General features: G+C 51.9%; 1 protein-coding gene across 4 annotated transcripts; it reads right to left on the reverse strand.

The window, feature by feature from the left end:
• Nucleotides 1-2,562: 2,562 nt before the first annotated feature.
• pan2 (poly(A) specific ribonuclease subunit PAN2) lies at nt 2,563-14,005 on the reverse strand. Of its 4 annotated transcripts, none has more exons than XR_011088242.1 (26): nt 13,840-14,005; nt 12,910-13,215; nt 12,672-12,841; nt 12,478-12,598; nt 12,329-12,406; nt 11,987-12,257; nt 11,427-11,772; nt 10,357-10,453; nt 10,165-10,284; nt 9,905-10,024; nt 9,658-9,786; nt 8,730-8,959; nt 8,210-8,358; nt 7,730-7,836; nt 7,545-7,643; nt 6,665-6,753; nt 6,454-6,595; nt 6,058-6,342; nt 5,865-5,955; nt 5,605-5,762; nt 5,375-5,518; nt 4,763-4,942; nt 4,589-4,682; nt 3,799-4,014; nt 3,585-3,698; nt 2,563-3,027 (listed from the first exon to the last, which is right to left on the reverse strand). XR_011088242.1 is itself a non-coding variant. In XM_068653223.1 (26 exons), the coding sequence occupies exons 2-26, from the start codon at nt 13,192-13,194 to the stop codon at nt 3,664-3,666; spliced, it is 3,681 nt and encodes a 1,226-aa protein (XP_068509324.1). In that variant the 5' UTR covers nt 13,195-13,215; nt 13,840-14,005; the 3' UTR covers nt 3,461-3,663. The 4 variants fall into 4 exon arrangements, 3 of the variants coding, with proteins under 3 accessions (XP_068509324.1, XP_049608470.1, XP_049608471.1); XM_068653223.1 differs by lacking the exon at nt 2,563-3,027 and having other exon boundaries at nt 3,461-3,698; nt 6,058-6,117; nt 6,193-6,342; XM_049752513.2 differs by lacking the exon at nt 2,563-3,027 and having other exon boundaries at nt 3,461-3,698.
• Between the last annotated feature and the right edge of the window lie 487 nt (nt 14,006-14,492).

Below are 14,492 nucleotides of genomic sequence, written 5' to 3' on the forward strand. Positions count from 1 at the left end.
TGTTATTAGGTACACTTGAAAATGGCGGTGTACCTAATGGAGTGGCCATGTGATTCCCTCGTTAAGCGCACCTGCGTGAAAAGATTTTGGTCATTTTCACGTTCCGCAGGAGCTAAAACTTTTCACACAGGTGCGCTTAACGAGGGAATCACACGGACACTCCATTAGGTACACCGCCATTTTCAAGTGTACCGAATAACAGGTCACTTTATTATCTTGGAAAACATGTTGGAATGCGGGCCCAAGGATGAGCGCTTGACACCTGTGACCTTTGACCACGATATTTGCCTAATAAAGTGGCCTGTTATTAGGTAAATCTTTTCACGCAGGTGTGTGTAGCGAGGGTAACTTGGAAAACATATTGGAACGCGGCCCCGAGGACTAGAGCTTGACACCTGTGACCTTTGACCATGATATTTGCCTAATAAAGTGGCCTGTTATTAGGTACACATGAAAATGGTGGTGTACCTAATGGAGTGTCCGAGTGACGTCACAGATCAAACAGCCAATCAGGAGGTGGGGGTGAGGGCGGGTGTGGCACTTTTCACTTAAGCTTTTTCCCTATTGAAGTGGCCTGTGATTAGCTACACCTCATGGGCACTACAATAAGTACGAGGTAAAAAAAAAAAAAAAAAAAAGAAATGAATAAATAAGAAAATGTAGCGAACGATTCGGTGAATGATTCTTTTGAACAAATATTTTGAGTGAACCGATTCTAAAGATTCAGTTCACTTAAGCACTGGAATGCACATCACTCGTACAAAAAGGGTGCAGACGTCTGCTCATTGCCAGGTCGAAATAGCCGACTGGTCAATGTCACGGGCTCATACTCAGTGACCACTTGGTTCGATCCAAGGAGTGAGAATATAACTTAAAGTGCTTTTATTGTGCAATTAACCATTTATTTATTTATTTATTTATTTATTTATTTATTTATTCTTTTTTAATTTTTTTACCTCGTGTAGTGTACCTATTGAAGTGTCCATGAGGTGTACCTCCACATATTGTCATATAAAGCATTTAACCAAATGTCTGATTTTTATGTTTTAATTGGCGAATATAAAAACAAGGAATAAAACACCAGACAAATTTTTAACATAAATGTTTATTAAAAAAAAACTATTATTAAAAGTAAATTTCAAACCAGCAATACAATATGCAGTAGATATATTGGATAACAATAATTAGGCGTATATATGCATACACGTTATTTAAAAACAACTATAAGTGTTATAAAATCAAGATAATCTCCCCGTTCATGCAATAAAGTTAGCCGTTAGCTTGGAGAAAACACGCAAAAAATAAGTGGTGTTTCAGTGAGTGGTTCTTTCTTTCCTTGGCAAATCGTAAATCGACATTCTGGTTTATGTAGTTCACGCCAAGAGGGAGACGCAACACGTTCACTGACTGATCCGTTGATGGACGGGAAGGAAGGAAGGAAGGAAGGAAGGAAGGAAGGAAGGAAGGAAGGAAGGAAGGAAGGAAGGAAGGAAGGAAGGAAGGAAGGAAGGAAGGAAGGAAGGAAGGAAGGAAGGAAGTTGACCCATTGACTCGTTCGCGAAAGGGAAAGTCACGATTCGTTCCCTCACTGATCAGTTCTCGCGATGAACTGGAAATGCGAATCACTTACTCACTCATTCGTTCACTCACAGATTCGTTCGTTGGTGAACGGGAAATGCAAATCACGACTCGTTCGTGAACGGGAAGTGACGTCATTTTCTTCTTCGTTTTGTTTTGCGGCCAGGTGGCACCAGCTTCAATGGGCATTAACGGCACCTACTGATTGAAGACGTATGAACTGAGAAATGAACGAATCACTTTAGGAAGTGATTCGGTCACTCTCGTTCACTGAAAAGATTCGTTCTTTTGAACCCATCGTTCACCCACGAGCCAACACCACAGCCATCATCTGCATCGCCTGTTACCCTATACATATATACACATACCCATGTATGTGTATATATGTATATATATATATGTGTATGTATGTGTGTGTGTGTGTGTATGTATGTGTATGTGCGTATGTATGTATATGTATATATATATGTATATATGTGTATATATATATATATATATATATATATATATATATATATATATATATATTTTCTCTCTTTTCTTAAACACTTGAATGACATTTGACTGCACAGCACTTTGTTTTGTTTCTGCACTTTATTTGTATATATAGCAGGAGTGGAGCTTCTTACAAGCCCTAGGCTTCGTCTCCCTCCTTGCACTGTTATTTGTGCTAAACAATAAACCAAACCAAACCAAACCCTGACGACGAGCGAGGGTTGCGGGCTTGCTCGAGCCTATCCCAGATGACTTCCAAGCCGTCTTATTCTTTTAATATAGCATACTCAAAGCGCTCACAGTGCATGCATTATTCATTCACTCTGGACTGGTGGTGGGTGGTAAACTACATAAAGCTATAGCCGCGCCGGTCGCCGAGCAGGCTGACAGACAGCTTTTGTAAAGATTACACAGACGGGCGAGATCTAAAAACAAAATGTAGTCAGTCTCCTCTTTACTGAGGGAACAAAGTCATTTTAGACAGTGTGGTAGAAGGAAGAAACGTCTTTATTCCAAGACCGACTTGACCGCCAACCAGGGAGACGAGACCCTAGTTGTCAAAAGACCATGCGATGTCACAAAGAAGACAGCCCAACGGCAGGCTTGCTGCCTGAGAGGCCTGCTCCCGAGGTCCGCCACAACAGGTTTGTTATCCGTTCCAGCATTAGTCATGAAGTTAATGGTACAGTATATTGATGGATGGACCAACCAACGCCTAAGCTACTAAGCTTCACAGCGTAGTCGTGGTCGCTTGCTTGTGGCCTGCTCCACACCATGGGGCAATGATAGCAAACGAGTCGCTCGCTGTCTGCGTCGCCCCGACGTTTCCCCTGGGCTGTAACAATTTGGCAGGCTTTAGCGCATTCTTGGAGTGACATTCATTTTGGGCCCAGTTTGATGCAGCCTCCAGACATTTTGCCTGCTGGACGTCCTCAAGCAGAGTCAAATGCATTGCTGTCGTAGAAGAGTGGAGCAATGTGGGCGTAGTTAAAGTCAGCAATATAAAAAAGATGAGTTAATCACAATACTTCAGTGCGACGAAAGAATCTGTAAACATCTACATCATCAATATATGTATTTCATATATATGTATTTTCATATATGTTATTCATATATGTAACGATTAGAGGATCCACAAATTTCAAAGCGCACAAAACCTTGTATTTGAGTGCAATATTTCTTTACTCTATGATTTCCACCGATGAGCTGTTTGCTGTGTTAAACAATAAAAATAGATTTTTTTTTTTAAACGATCTTAGCTCAATGCCCGTCGCCATAGCAGCACCCACTTTTGTGGCCATGTCGTTGTTCAGGCATTATCTCTGCACGCGTACGCCGTAGAATTTTGACTAAGCTTTAGTGTTTCGAGCGGACATGTTCCCAAGCATTTTTGGTGCTCCATTTCTTTATTGATATGCGCCGACAACTTTTCCAAGCAAAGCGAAGCAAACAAACATGACGGGGCTTTGTAAAAACGACAGCAAGTTGACTTCCTGTTGCGAAACGCTTACGATGTCACGATGCAGATCTGCAAACGACGGCGGCGGCTGGGGGAAGATAAGAAAGGGTGACGGCGTCGGCGTTGTTGAGTCACAGGCCTGCCACCGGAGGAAACAGCGCAGCCCCTGCCGGAGGGAAGAAGAAGAGTGGCGCGAGTCCCTTGGCGGAGCTCCCGCCCCCGCCGGCGCTAGCCGCACGCTCGCTTGCTTCCACATCATTTCTTACGTTTTGGACTAGCTCCGCCGCTGCCGCCGCCATCTCCCACGTCCCCGTCCGGGACTTTCCAGTCCATCTGGCGGCCTTTTTCGTAGAGTCCCTTCAGCACCTTCCTGACTTGGTCGGGTCCGCCGGCACGACTCACTTCTAAGTACTTCCTGTAGAGCTGCAGGGCCGTGCGGGCGTCCTCAATGCTGTCGTGGGTTTCCCCCTGGATGCTCAGGTCTGATAACGGGACAAAAGCACATTTTGCACAAATGGGCCTTTTTTTCCTTTTTCTTGCACCGAGGCAACGCGTCGACGGACCCAAAGCATTTCGATAGAATGTAACCGGCCCACATGAGTGAGGAAATGGAGCTGTAAGGTAGGAGGGAAAAGCGCCTGGAGTTAGGTAGTTCCATACAAAGGAAGGAAGAGCCTCATTTGGCTGCCGTTGGCCAACACCAGAGCCCAATAACGACAGACTTGGCGTCTTGAGCACACGGTCGGTCGGTCGGTCGGTCAAAATCTATGCGAGGAGCGTCGTCGTAGTATATCGTGTATTAGCACGGTGTGATTACGCGTGACATCCTCCAGTCTGCCCTCATCGGCCCTCAGTCATTTACCGACACATTTAGGACGGACGAACAGCCTGACCACGAACCGAGGATCCGCTTCCGACACGTCTTGGTGGCCTATCCTAATTAGTGCATGGGATTCAGCGGCAAAGCAAAGGAAATGCAAGAAAGGAAGGCGCTCCCACAGAAAGAAAGCCCCTTGGGTTGTTATTTTTTCCCGGCCGGCTGGCCGACTGACTTACCGAGAAAGTACCAGGCGAGAAAGCGCAGCGATATCATCCTCTTGCGAGGCAAATGGAAGAGGTAGACGGTGTCGATGACTTGGTCTTTCAGCACCTGCAAAGAAGCCACCAGCCCTCGTCGACTCTGAAAGCGCAATTGCAGCGAGAGGAGCGAGTGAGCGAGCGAGAGCTTACCGATAAATTGATCACTCGGAAGTCCTTCTGGAGGCCGTGGCCGACGAAGCGGACCCCCGTGTCGATGAGGAAGCGCAGCTTGAGGTAGGTGGACTTGAGAGTGGTCAAATGCTTGGAGGAGATCTTGGCATCCAGGTCGCCCGGTTTGATGCCCGAGTACTGAGTCAAGTAGTCCACCACCTGCACCACAACACAATCCAGTATTCCAAGTCAAGTCAAGTCAAGTCAAGTCAAGTCAAGTCAAGTCAAGTCAAGTTTATTTGTATAGCCCTAAATCACAAACAGTCTCAAAGGGCTTCACATAGACAAAAATTGACAATTATTCTCAAAGCATCCCCTGATCTTAAGCTCCCAAAAGGGCAAGGAAAAACTCAAAAACCCCTACCAGGGGAAAATGAGAAACCTTGAGAAGGGACCACAGATGGAAGGATCCCCCTTTCAGGATTACAAATCCACCGTGTCCATCCATTTGGACCACCCGCCCGCCCTTTATTGTCCACTCGGGCTCTCCGTCGTGTCCCAGACTGCTATATACGAGCACAACCAAAGCCAGAGGGCGTGTGCAACGACAACTGAGTGGGTAAGCCGTCGGAAAAGCGGCAGCTCGATCACCTGCTCCTGCGTGGAGATGTAGTCGTCGATGAAGGGCACGCCCTCGTTGGGCCCCTGGCCCCGCACACACGTGATCCTGGCCACCGACATCTGACTGGGCTTGATGGTGGACTTGGTGCCGTCGCTGCGCAGCTCGGCCTCTTCCTGCGTGCGCACGTCACCGCGTCTCGCGCTGGCTGGGCTTTGCAGCAACGGGTGGGCGGGCGGTTCGGGAGGCCAAAGCCGCTCACCTGGTTGAGCGTCACAAACTCTGCGTCCAGCCCCACCAGGTCGCCCGCCTGCGGCATTTCGCTGACCATCAGCGGAATGAAGGTGGCGTGAGTCTTCCTCTGCTTGCGAGCCAGCGAGGCCTCCGTCAGCAGGACGCTGGCGTCGATGGGCTTTTGAACTGAGGGCGCAAAGCAGCGCGGGCAAAGCGCCGCTGTCAAGCCTTCGCCGGCCCCCAAGCCTTCGCCGGCTGCCGCCACCTTGCGCACAAAGCCAAACTCACTGCGAAGATCATATTTGGCGTGGTAGTTCCTCTTGGCGTAATAGAGGACGGCGGGCACTTTCCAGCTCACGTCGAACTGGGCGGCTTCACTCTGCCATGAACAGACAGGAGTGGCTCGACTGGCTGGCTCTTTACCGGTCGGTCAACAACCTGGACCAGCCAGCAGGAGTTTGTTCACAGGCGACGTATTCACCTTGTCGATGGGCTCGATGAGGAAATCGTTGAAAAGGTACCACTGCTGGTGCGTGACTCCCTGAAAGAAAAGACGGCCCAAAGTGGAAGCAAAAAGGCAAAGAGCCCCCACGCGCACGGGCTCGACTCCACCGACCTCTTTTCTCTGGTGGTAGGTTTCTCCCACTTTGATGTGCGCCACCAAGTTGCCGCCCGTGCGAGCGTCCAGGACATGGGGCACGGTCACCACCAGGTCGTAGAGGGACGCACCATCCGCCTCCTCGCCCGCCTCCTCGCCCGCGCTCAGCTAGTTGCCGTGACAACGCCGCCGTGAGCAAAAGGAGCCAAAAGGGCAGGGCAGGGCAGGGCAGGGCCGGGCCGGGCCGGGCCGGGCTAGGCCAGGTTGTTTGCGGCTCACCTCGTCTCCTCCTGGCCAATTGCTGACCTGCAGCCCTTGGCTTTTGCTGATGGACATCTTCAACGTGAGCGGGATCCACGTGTGTCTCAGGTCCTCCGAGCGGGCGAAGCCCCCCACGCTGCTGGCGACGTCTTCCTCGCCGCTGAAAAAAAAGCAGTCGGTCAGATCCGAGGCTCCGCGCGCACAGACGGACGACAGGTGTGGCTCTTACTCCAGGCACCACTCGCTGGGCATGGGCGGGGCTTCTGCAAGCACGGCGGGCCCCGACTCCACTTTTGGCCGCGCTTTCAGGAAGGCGTACTGCGCAGAGAAGCGCAAGCAAAGCGTCCGACGTCCGAGCTATTCTCAAACAAACCCGAGTCTCCCATTACGAGATTTTCCCAAATCAGAGGCTAGTCCCACTTTGGCCTTTCCGAGCAACTCTGGACATGAGTTTTTGGGGGGAGTGGTCCTAATTTTTTCCTCCAGCATGTCACGTTTCAGAGCAAGAGCACATAATAATGGGGTCGTGGTCACATTTTGTAATGGTTTGATGATTAAGGCGAGGGTTGGGCAACAGGCGCATGTGCTTTTCCTCTGAGGAGTGTGACAAAGTGCCAATACAATGTGAGCCTACATGGGTGACATTGTGAACACGTTTCTTAAGTAGCAAGGCTGGCAGTTGCACGCGGGTCGCTGTCGCCACACTCTGGACGACGGCCCATCGCTGGACGACGGCCCATCGCTGGGCCCATCGCTGGGCGACGGCCCATCGCTGGGCCCATCGCTGGGCGACGGCCCATCGCTGGGCCCATCGCTGGGCGACGGCCCATCGCTGGGCCCATCGCTGGGCGACGGCCCATCGCTGGGCCCATCGCTGGGCGCATCGCTGGACGACGGCCCATCGCTGGGCCCATCGCTGGACGACGGCCCATCGCTGGGCCCATCGCTGGACGACGGCCCATCGCTGGGCCCATCGCTGGACGACGGCCCATCGCTGGGCCCATCGCTGGACGACGGCCCATCGCTGGGCCCATCGCTGGACGACGGCCCATCGCTGGGCCTATCGCTGGACTACGGCCAGACAATTTAGGCTCCAAAGATAAAATTACCTCTGCCTGGACCTTCCAGAATTCCGCCTCTTTAGCACTGTTCACCTCACAGTTTATCACCAAAACATCGGGCAGACATCGAATGTTGCGTGTCTGAACCTGCGCACGTGCACACACACGCAGACGCACGCGAGTCAGTGCGAGAGCATCAGCACGGCACCCTCCCTCCCTCCCTAGCGACTCACCGTGGGCTGATACTTGTCACAGTTTTCACACCACGCCTGCGTGCTCTGCTCTAGACAGATGCTCTTCTTCAGGATCTCGGCAAAGTCGTACTCCTTTACGGTTTTCTCTGGTGAGCAAAATGAGTGAACAATTGGTCTTGTTCAAACAAAAAGAAAGAGCATAACACATGTGACTGAAGCAAAACATAATGACTTTGGACATAACACTAAGCCAGGTGGCAAACCGGCATAACAAAACTGGCACGGGTGCGGCGGGAACCCCGAAACCATTGCATCGAGAGCAATATTTACTGGCGGCGGCGGCGGCAGCGGCACATCAGGAGGAGCAGCACCGTGCCCAAGTCCCGACACACGTATCTGTTGCCCCCGTGCTCTTCTACATTCTATTAGGGTAGGCAGGTAACGCAGCCCTGCTCAAAGTGTGCCCAGTGCCCGACTTTGCTTTCATTTACAAAAGTGCCCGGCGGCGACGGTGCTCACCTTGAGGGTTGTGCTCGGGGTAGCGCATGGTGAAGAGCAAGGTGAGGGAGGAGCGTACGGTCTCTTTGCCGCAGCGACACAGACTGCTGTTCTCCACCTCGCAGCCAAACAGCTTGCCGACGGCCGACTCGCCGGATGAGCCCGGGCAGCTGCAAACACAACATTGCGTCGGCCCGGGATGCCATTGACCCGGCCGACTTTCTACCGCGGACAGACGGGACGAGACCGGAATAGAGGTGTCGAAAATGAAATTTGGCGATTATTTGGAGTAGTGGTTGCCCGTTGAGGCCATGGATTTAAGAGCTGCAGAAATCATTTCCGATCAACCTTTCTCATTCATCGTGGCTGAGCTAATGAAGGAAGGCGCTGAATGGGCACAACCGCAAATAAAGAACAGAGCCAAATGCACAGCAGTGGAGAACTGGCAGCATTTCACATTGCTGCTGTCGCTGAGAGTTTGGAGTAGATGCTGGTCTCTTTCCGTGGCAAAGAAAGACTTTACCCGCTTTGAGCCTCTAACCTGCTGCTGCTGCCGCCGCCACCGCCGCTGGCGCCACCGGCTCCCCTGTACGCCTGTGGCCCCTCCTGCTCTTGAGTCTCCTGGTGCAGTTGCGTGAGAATGAAGCGGTTCCAGCTCTGGATCAGGCGTCCCAGTCTGGCCTTGCCCGTTTGCTCGTCAGAGTCTGCCAGGATCAGGCCCAGTGCGGATGCTTCGGGGATGGTGCGGAATGCCCGCAGGAAATTGCTTGCCTTGAGGAGAGAAGAGAGGAGACAGTGGTTGCCAGCGGTTGCCAGCGGTTGCCAACGGTTGCCAACGGTTGCCAACGGTTGCCAGCAGTTGCCTGCCGTCCTCTCGGACGGAGAACATTTTTCAAGATTCAAGAATTTTTATTTGCCATGTTTGAGCGTGCCAAACAAGGAATTTGACTTCGGTACATCACAGCCTCTGTTCAACAATTAGGTGACTAACACTCAGGACATGTGAAAAATGACAAATGTTCTCAAATACCCCCTGATCTTCAACTCCCAGGAGGGCAAGGAAAAACTCAAAACTCCAACTAGGGGAAATGAGAAACCTTTTGTCTCGACTTTCCCCGTAACTCGTTGATTCAAGCACTATATAACACGTCGGTCGGTAAAATTGATGGCAATCCGGGACGGCCTCCCACGCATTTGGAAAAACGAAAGCCACGAGCGATCAATTGTGGAATACCAGAACAAGTCGAGCTTTTTGCCCTCAGGCTGGGGCGGCATGTTTTGCCAGCCTCGCTGCGGCTTCAGCCCGCTGCGTGCCGATCGAGGTTCCCGTCGCACGATTGCCTTGGGGAATACGCCGCGCGTCGTCGTTTGACGACACGGCAGTCATCTCAGAGCCCGTTTTGGGTCGGGAGCCGACCCGAACTCCAACCCTCGGCGGCGCAAGGGACGGCGGCGGCGACTGGACTGACCTGACAGGGATCTCCTCGCGACAAGTCCAACATGTGGAAGAGGAAGCCGAGCTCGCAGGCCAAACAAAACTCCTTCTGACACAAATGATTCTGCACCAGACAGCGAATGGGCTCCAGAAAATACAAAACCTGCAGTGGGCAAGACAAACAATCAAAGGTTGATGCTTTCAAAAGGAAACAAGGCCCAGCCACCTCTCTCTCTTTCTCTCTCTCTCTCTCTCTCTCTCTCTCGCTCTCTCTCGCTCACCTGGATCATGCAGTTGCAGTAGGCGTTAGGGATGTGAGGCTCCAGACCAGCAAACAGGGTTTTGTTGTAATGCTTGAAGTCAAAGTCCTCCAGTCCCAGCTTGGAGTATTTAATGGTCACCTAGCCGGGCACGACAACGCGTGAACCCCGAGCCACGCATTGGGCTCAGCATGCACGGAGGGAGGGAGGGAGGGAGGGAGGGAGGGAGGGAGGGAGGGAGGGAGGGAGGGAGGGAGGGAGGGAGGACGGACCCTTCCCACCTTTCGATATTTTTTGGGCACCATGTAGAGATGTGGCTCTTGGTCACGCCCGATGGGCGACTCCGGGACCTGGCTGTAACTGTCGTAATCCTGCTCGGTGTCTTTCATTTTGTAAGGAACCTGAAGAAGGGAAAGCGCAAAGGGTGAGCGCCACACACAAAAAAAAACAAAAAAACACAGCCGTCAACATGCCTGGTTCCGGGGACGAGCGCGAGGGTTGGCCGCGTAGCCGATGAATCCCACCGTCTTCATGGTGCGCAGGATTTCCGAGTCCACGGGAGGCGCTCGTCTACAAGAGCGAGCGAGCGAGCGAGCGAGCGAGAGAGAGAGAGAGAGAGAGAGAGAGAGAGAGAGAGAGAGAGAGAGAGAGAGAGAGAGAGAGAGAGAGAGAGAGAGAGAGAGAGAGAGAGAGAGAGAGAGAGAGAGCGCGAGAGAGAGCGAGCGCGAGAGAGAGAGAGAGAGAGAGAGAGAGAGAGAGAGAGAGCGCGAGAGAGCGCGAGAGAGAGCGAGAGAGAGAGAGAGAGAGAGAGAGAGAGAGAGAGAGAGAGAGAGAGAGAGAGAGAGAGAGAGAGAGAGAGAGAGAGAGATACCTTTACAGATATCTGTAGGCTGCTGTCGCCAATTTGACACGACAGCAGAAAACATTGGCGACAGAATCAAATCCGAACGACAAGCTCGGCTGTGCGGTTTCTTTTTGGCGCAATGGACTGACATACTGTATTCTTTCCCCGGGTTGCACGACAGGCAGGCCTTCTGTCATTGTGCGTTTTTTGTGGGCGTATTTGATGCCAAAGCGGCAACCACACTTCCCTAAAAAGGAAGGAGAAGCAAAGAAACAAAGCAAAAAAATAACACTGCCTGCCACCACGAGACGGACGCTGTGCGGATTGCAAAGCGGGAAATGCCACGAGCATGCTCGGAGTAAGATTGCGTTGTACTTGATCGCGGAGCCCCGCCCAGCCGAACCCAAGACAGTTTTGATCGGAAGAAAGCCGCGAGCTGACCGAGCGAGCCGTGGCATTAGTGCAAAGCCACGTGCTGGCAAATGGAATCCCCTCGCCAAGCGTCACAGCAATCCGTTGACTTACTCAAATGGGGCCAAGCTCCTTTGAGGCACTTGCCATCTGCCCAAATTTGCCAAAGCTGACAATTGCAAAACTCTGTTGCGCTAGTTGTCCACTTTCTAATACGGGAGGGAAGAGAAGGCGGGCGGGCGGGCGGGCGGCAACAGGCGGCGCTCAGCATTCAAACGCTTACGCTACCTGGGTCTGGGCGCGGCCAGCGCGGCGGGCCAGTCCGACAAGAGCGGCTCGGTGCCGGTGAGTGTCATGGGGATGAGTGAAAGGGGTAGCAGGTCGTGGTTCCACTCCAGCTGAGGCAGCGTGTCCACCAGGCAGGGCAGAGCAAAGTCCGTCTCCCGGGAGTAGTCGTTGAAGGACACGTCGGGAGCGTCCGACCACAGGTGTACGCATCCTCCCGAGTCCCCGAAGGCTAACGCTCGCTTGCCGGACGACACGTCAAAACTCATCAGCAGCTGGCCCACCGTGTTGACGTGGAAGATGTCCGCCACGTTGGCCAGCCCGGTGGGCTCGCAGAATTGGCACTGACCTGCGAGGGAAGAAGAGTCAGTCATCGTGCTGCTGCCGTGCGTGTACACTAACATCTCAACCATGAGCTGCTGCTGCTGCTGCTGCTGCTGCTGCTGCTGCTGCTGCTGCTGCTGCTGCTGCTGCTGCTGCTGCAGCTGCTGCTGCTGCTGCGCGTGTACGCTAACATCTCAAACATGTGCTGCTGCTGCACGCTAAAGCGGGAGCCTACATACCTGTCTGCGAGATGATGGCCAAGCGAGACGTGTACGTCGGGATGAAGCGCAGGAAGAGCGGGTCCACGTGCACTTGAAGCGGCGTGACGGCTCGCATCATGCGCAGGTCGTACACCATGAGGAAGCGGTCGCAAGCCAGGCCGCTCAGTCCGCGGCTGGAGAAGCCGCAGGCAGCCAACAGGTTGCCGTGCACGTCAAAGTCCGACAGGCTGCCCGAGAAGGCGTCAAAGCGGTGCTCCGTCTTGAACGTGCGTGGGTCCCGAAGCGTCACCTGGGTCCAAGAGAGGTGCCGCGTGAGCGTACGGGCCGGACCTCCCATCTTGCTGGAGCCTCCTTCCTTACCTTGCCCGAGGTGTGGCCGCAGAAGAAGAAGCGACTGCTTTGGCGCACGATTGCCACTCCGGGGACCTCCACGGTGAACTTTTTCCGCACATCGACCGTACCGTCAGCTCGGGCCGGTCACGCCGCATCGTGCCATCGGGAACTCTCACCTTTTGCGTTTCCTGAACCGTATTCAAGTCCAGCTCAGCCACGTAGTTTTGCAGGCCACCCATCAGCAAAGTGTTGTTGTCGGTCATCAGGAGGCTGTGCATATCGGCGCCTTCCTCCATCCTAGAATGACAGTCGCGTCATCGAGACAAGAATGGCCACACCGAGTCTGTCGTCAAATTTCAACTCTCCGTACGGATAATCAAACATGACGAGGCCGCCGCGAGTGTAGCACTTGAGGTTACACTTTGAGAGGAACAGCACGCCCGTTTCCAGACTCTGGATGTGCCGAATGTCGTCGGTGGCGTGAACTTGAAAAGAAGAGTAGCGGCCCATCGTAGAGCCAAAGAATGACGTAGCGTGACCCTGGAAGCAGAGAGGAAAAGACATGAGATGTGGAGTCAAAGAAAAGAAGAAGGAGGATCCCCGCTCACTCTGTGGTTTCCCATCCACAGCATTTCTTCCTGCGCGTCAAAATGCGTGGCTGTCACGGGGACGCCAACTTCGGAGACTACACTGTGCAGCTCCGAAAACATGCCCTCCGTCACGTGCACGGCTTCGGGGCCTGTCACGGTCAGACCGTCCGCGTCCATCTCCACACCCTGCAGGAGGTTGGGGTTGATGTGGGCATCCAAGGAGGGTTCCATCACCGCATCCAATGTCCCGTGAAGGCGCGGAGAGTAGTCCCGCATCCCAGTGTCCAGAGCCTCATAGTTCATGCTGGCTTCGGCTAGATCAACCTGCGATGAAAACCCGCCAATGACATACGACGACAGCCACGTTTATTCTAAAATAATAATAATAATAATAATAATAATAATAATAATAATAATAATAATAATAACAGTAGTAGTAGTAGTGTGTGTGTGTGTGTGTGTGTGTGTGTGTGTGTGTGTGCGTGCGCGCGGGCGCACGTGTGTGTTAGCCTTGGCCGATTTGACAGAGACAACCTCTCTCCGCCGGGTAGCGGCTAACAGTTAGCTAGCTAACAAGATAGAACATCATCAAGACTTGCAAATGCCGACAATTTACGAGCCAATCACTATTTCCTAAGCAAGAAACAACTGACACCGATCCGGTGCACAACAGTAACGGCTGCAACTAATGTGCAGAAAACGTGTGAGCAACAGCTTTTTTCTCAGGGTTAGCTTGTGGCTAACAACAAACAGCGAACGTACCTAACGCAGCAGCCAGTTAGCTCAGTTGAAAAGAAAAAAACAAAAAAAAAAAACAAGGCATCTTTATTAATATAGCGCTTTCACTACGGCTTTCGACGTAACAGCGCGCTTTAGAAAAACATAAAATAACAATATTAACTACTAATATTAACTAGTCAGTATGGAACCAGAAGTCTTCTTGCCGACCTGAGTTTGGAGTTCGATTTGGCGCCCACATGTCCAGCTGAAGTCACAACAAAGGGAAAAACAACAGCACGCGCAAGGACCCGATACGGGACCGGAGCAGTGGTGATGCGTTCAAAAGCTCATCCAGAGCGCTGTTCCGAACAGCAACAGCAGCAGCAGCAGCAGCAGCAGCTGCAGCAGCGGGCGGGCTTCGGCGATGCGTTCAAGAGCACATCCAGAGCTCTGTTCCAAAGAGCACAAACTCCTATCTAATAGAAGTTTGTTTCACACATTTTCTAAACAAATATTACATTTTGCTGCGACCTTTTAAAACGTGTGGAAATATCTTTAATATATGAAGTGTTTTTTTTGTACAGCATTCTCGGAATTTCCTGAAAAACAAGCCGGATCCCCCCCCCCCCTCTCCCTTCTAAAATTGCAGAAATGGGAAGAATGTGCCGAAGAACCATTTCCATAACGTTTTTACACCCCCTCGCAAAAGGCACATGTTGGATTTTTTACAAATTTAAATAGTTAAATCAATTGTTACGTTGTTTTTGTTCAAATCAAATCACGGCAGTAACTGCAGTGTGGATACACCTCTTTCCTTTCCATGCTGTAGTCTGATTATAATTTTCCTTTTAGTTGAGTGATATTTTTTTAATATTGCACTA

This window comes from Syngnathus scovelli, chromosome 2 (genome assembly GCF_024217435.2).
Source record: "Syngnathus scovelli strain Florida chromosome 2, RoL_Ssco_1.2, whole genome shotgun sequence".
Lineage (NCBI taxonomy): Eukaryota > Metazoa > Chordata > Actinopteri > Syngnathiformes > Syngnathidae > Syngnathus > Syngnathus scovelli.

Excerpts from the sequence above, each read along its gene's own strand:
- pan2 (XM_049752513.2), bottom strand. The coding sequence starts at position 13,194 with ATGAACTATGAGGCTCTGGACACTGGGATGCGGGACTACTCTCCGCGC. Across the intron at positions 8,960-9,657 it reads CGCGAGGAGATCCCTGTCAG|GCAAGCAATTTCCTGCGGGC; the intron begins GTCAGTCCAGTC and ends TCTCTCCTCAAG. Across the intron at positions 8,359-8,729 it reads GGCGGCGGCAGCAGCAGCAG|CTGCCCGGGCTCATCCGGCG; the intron begins GTTAGAGGCTCA and ends TTGTGTTTGCAG.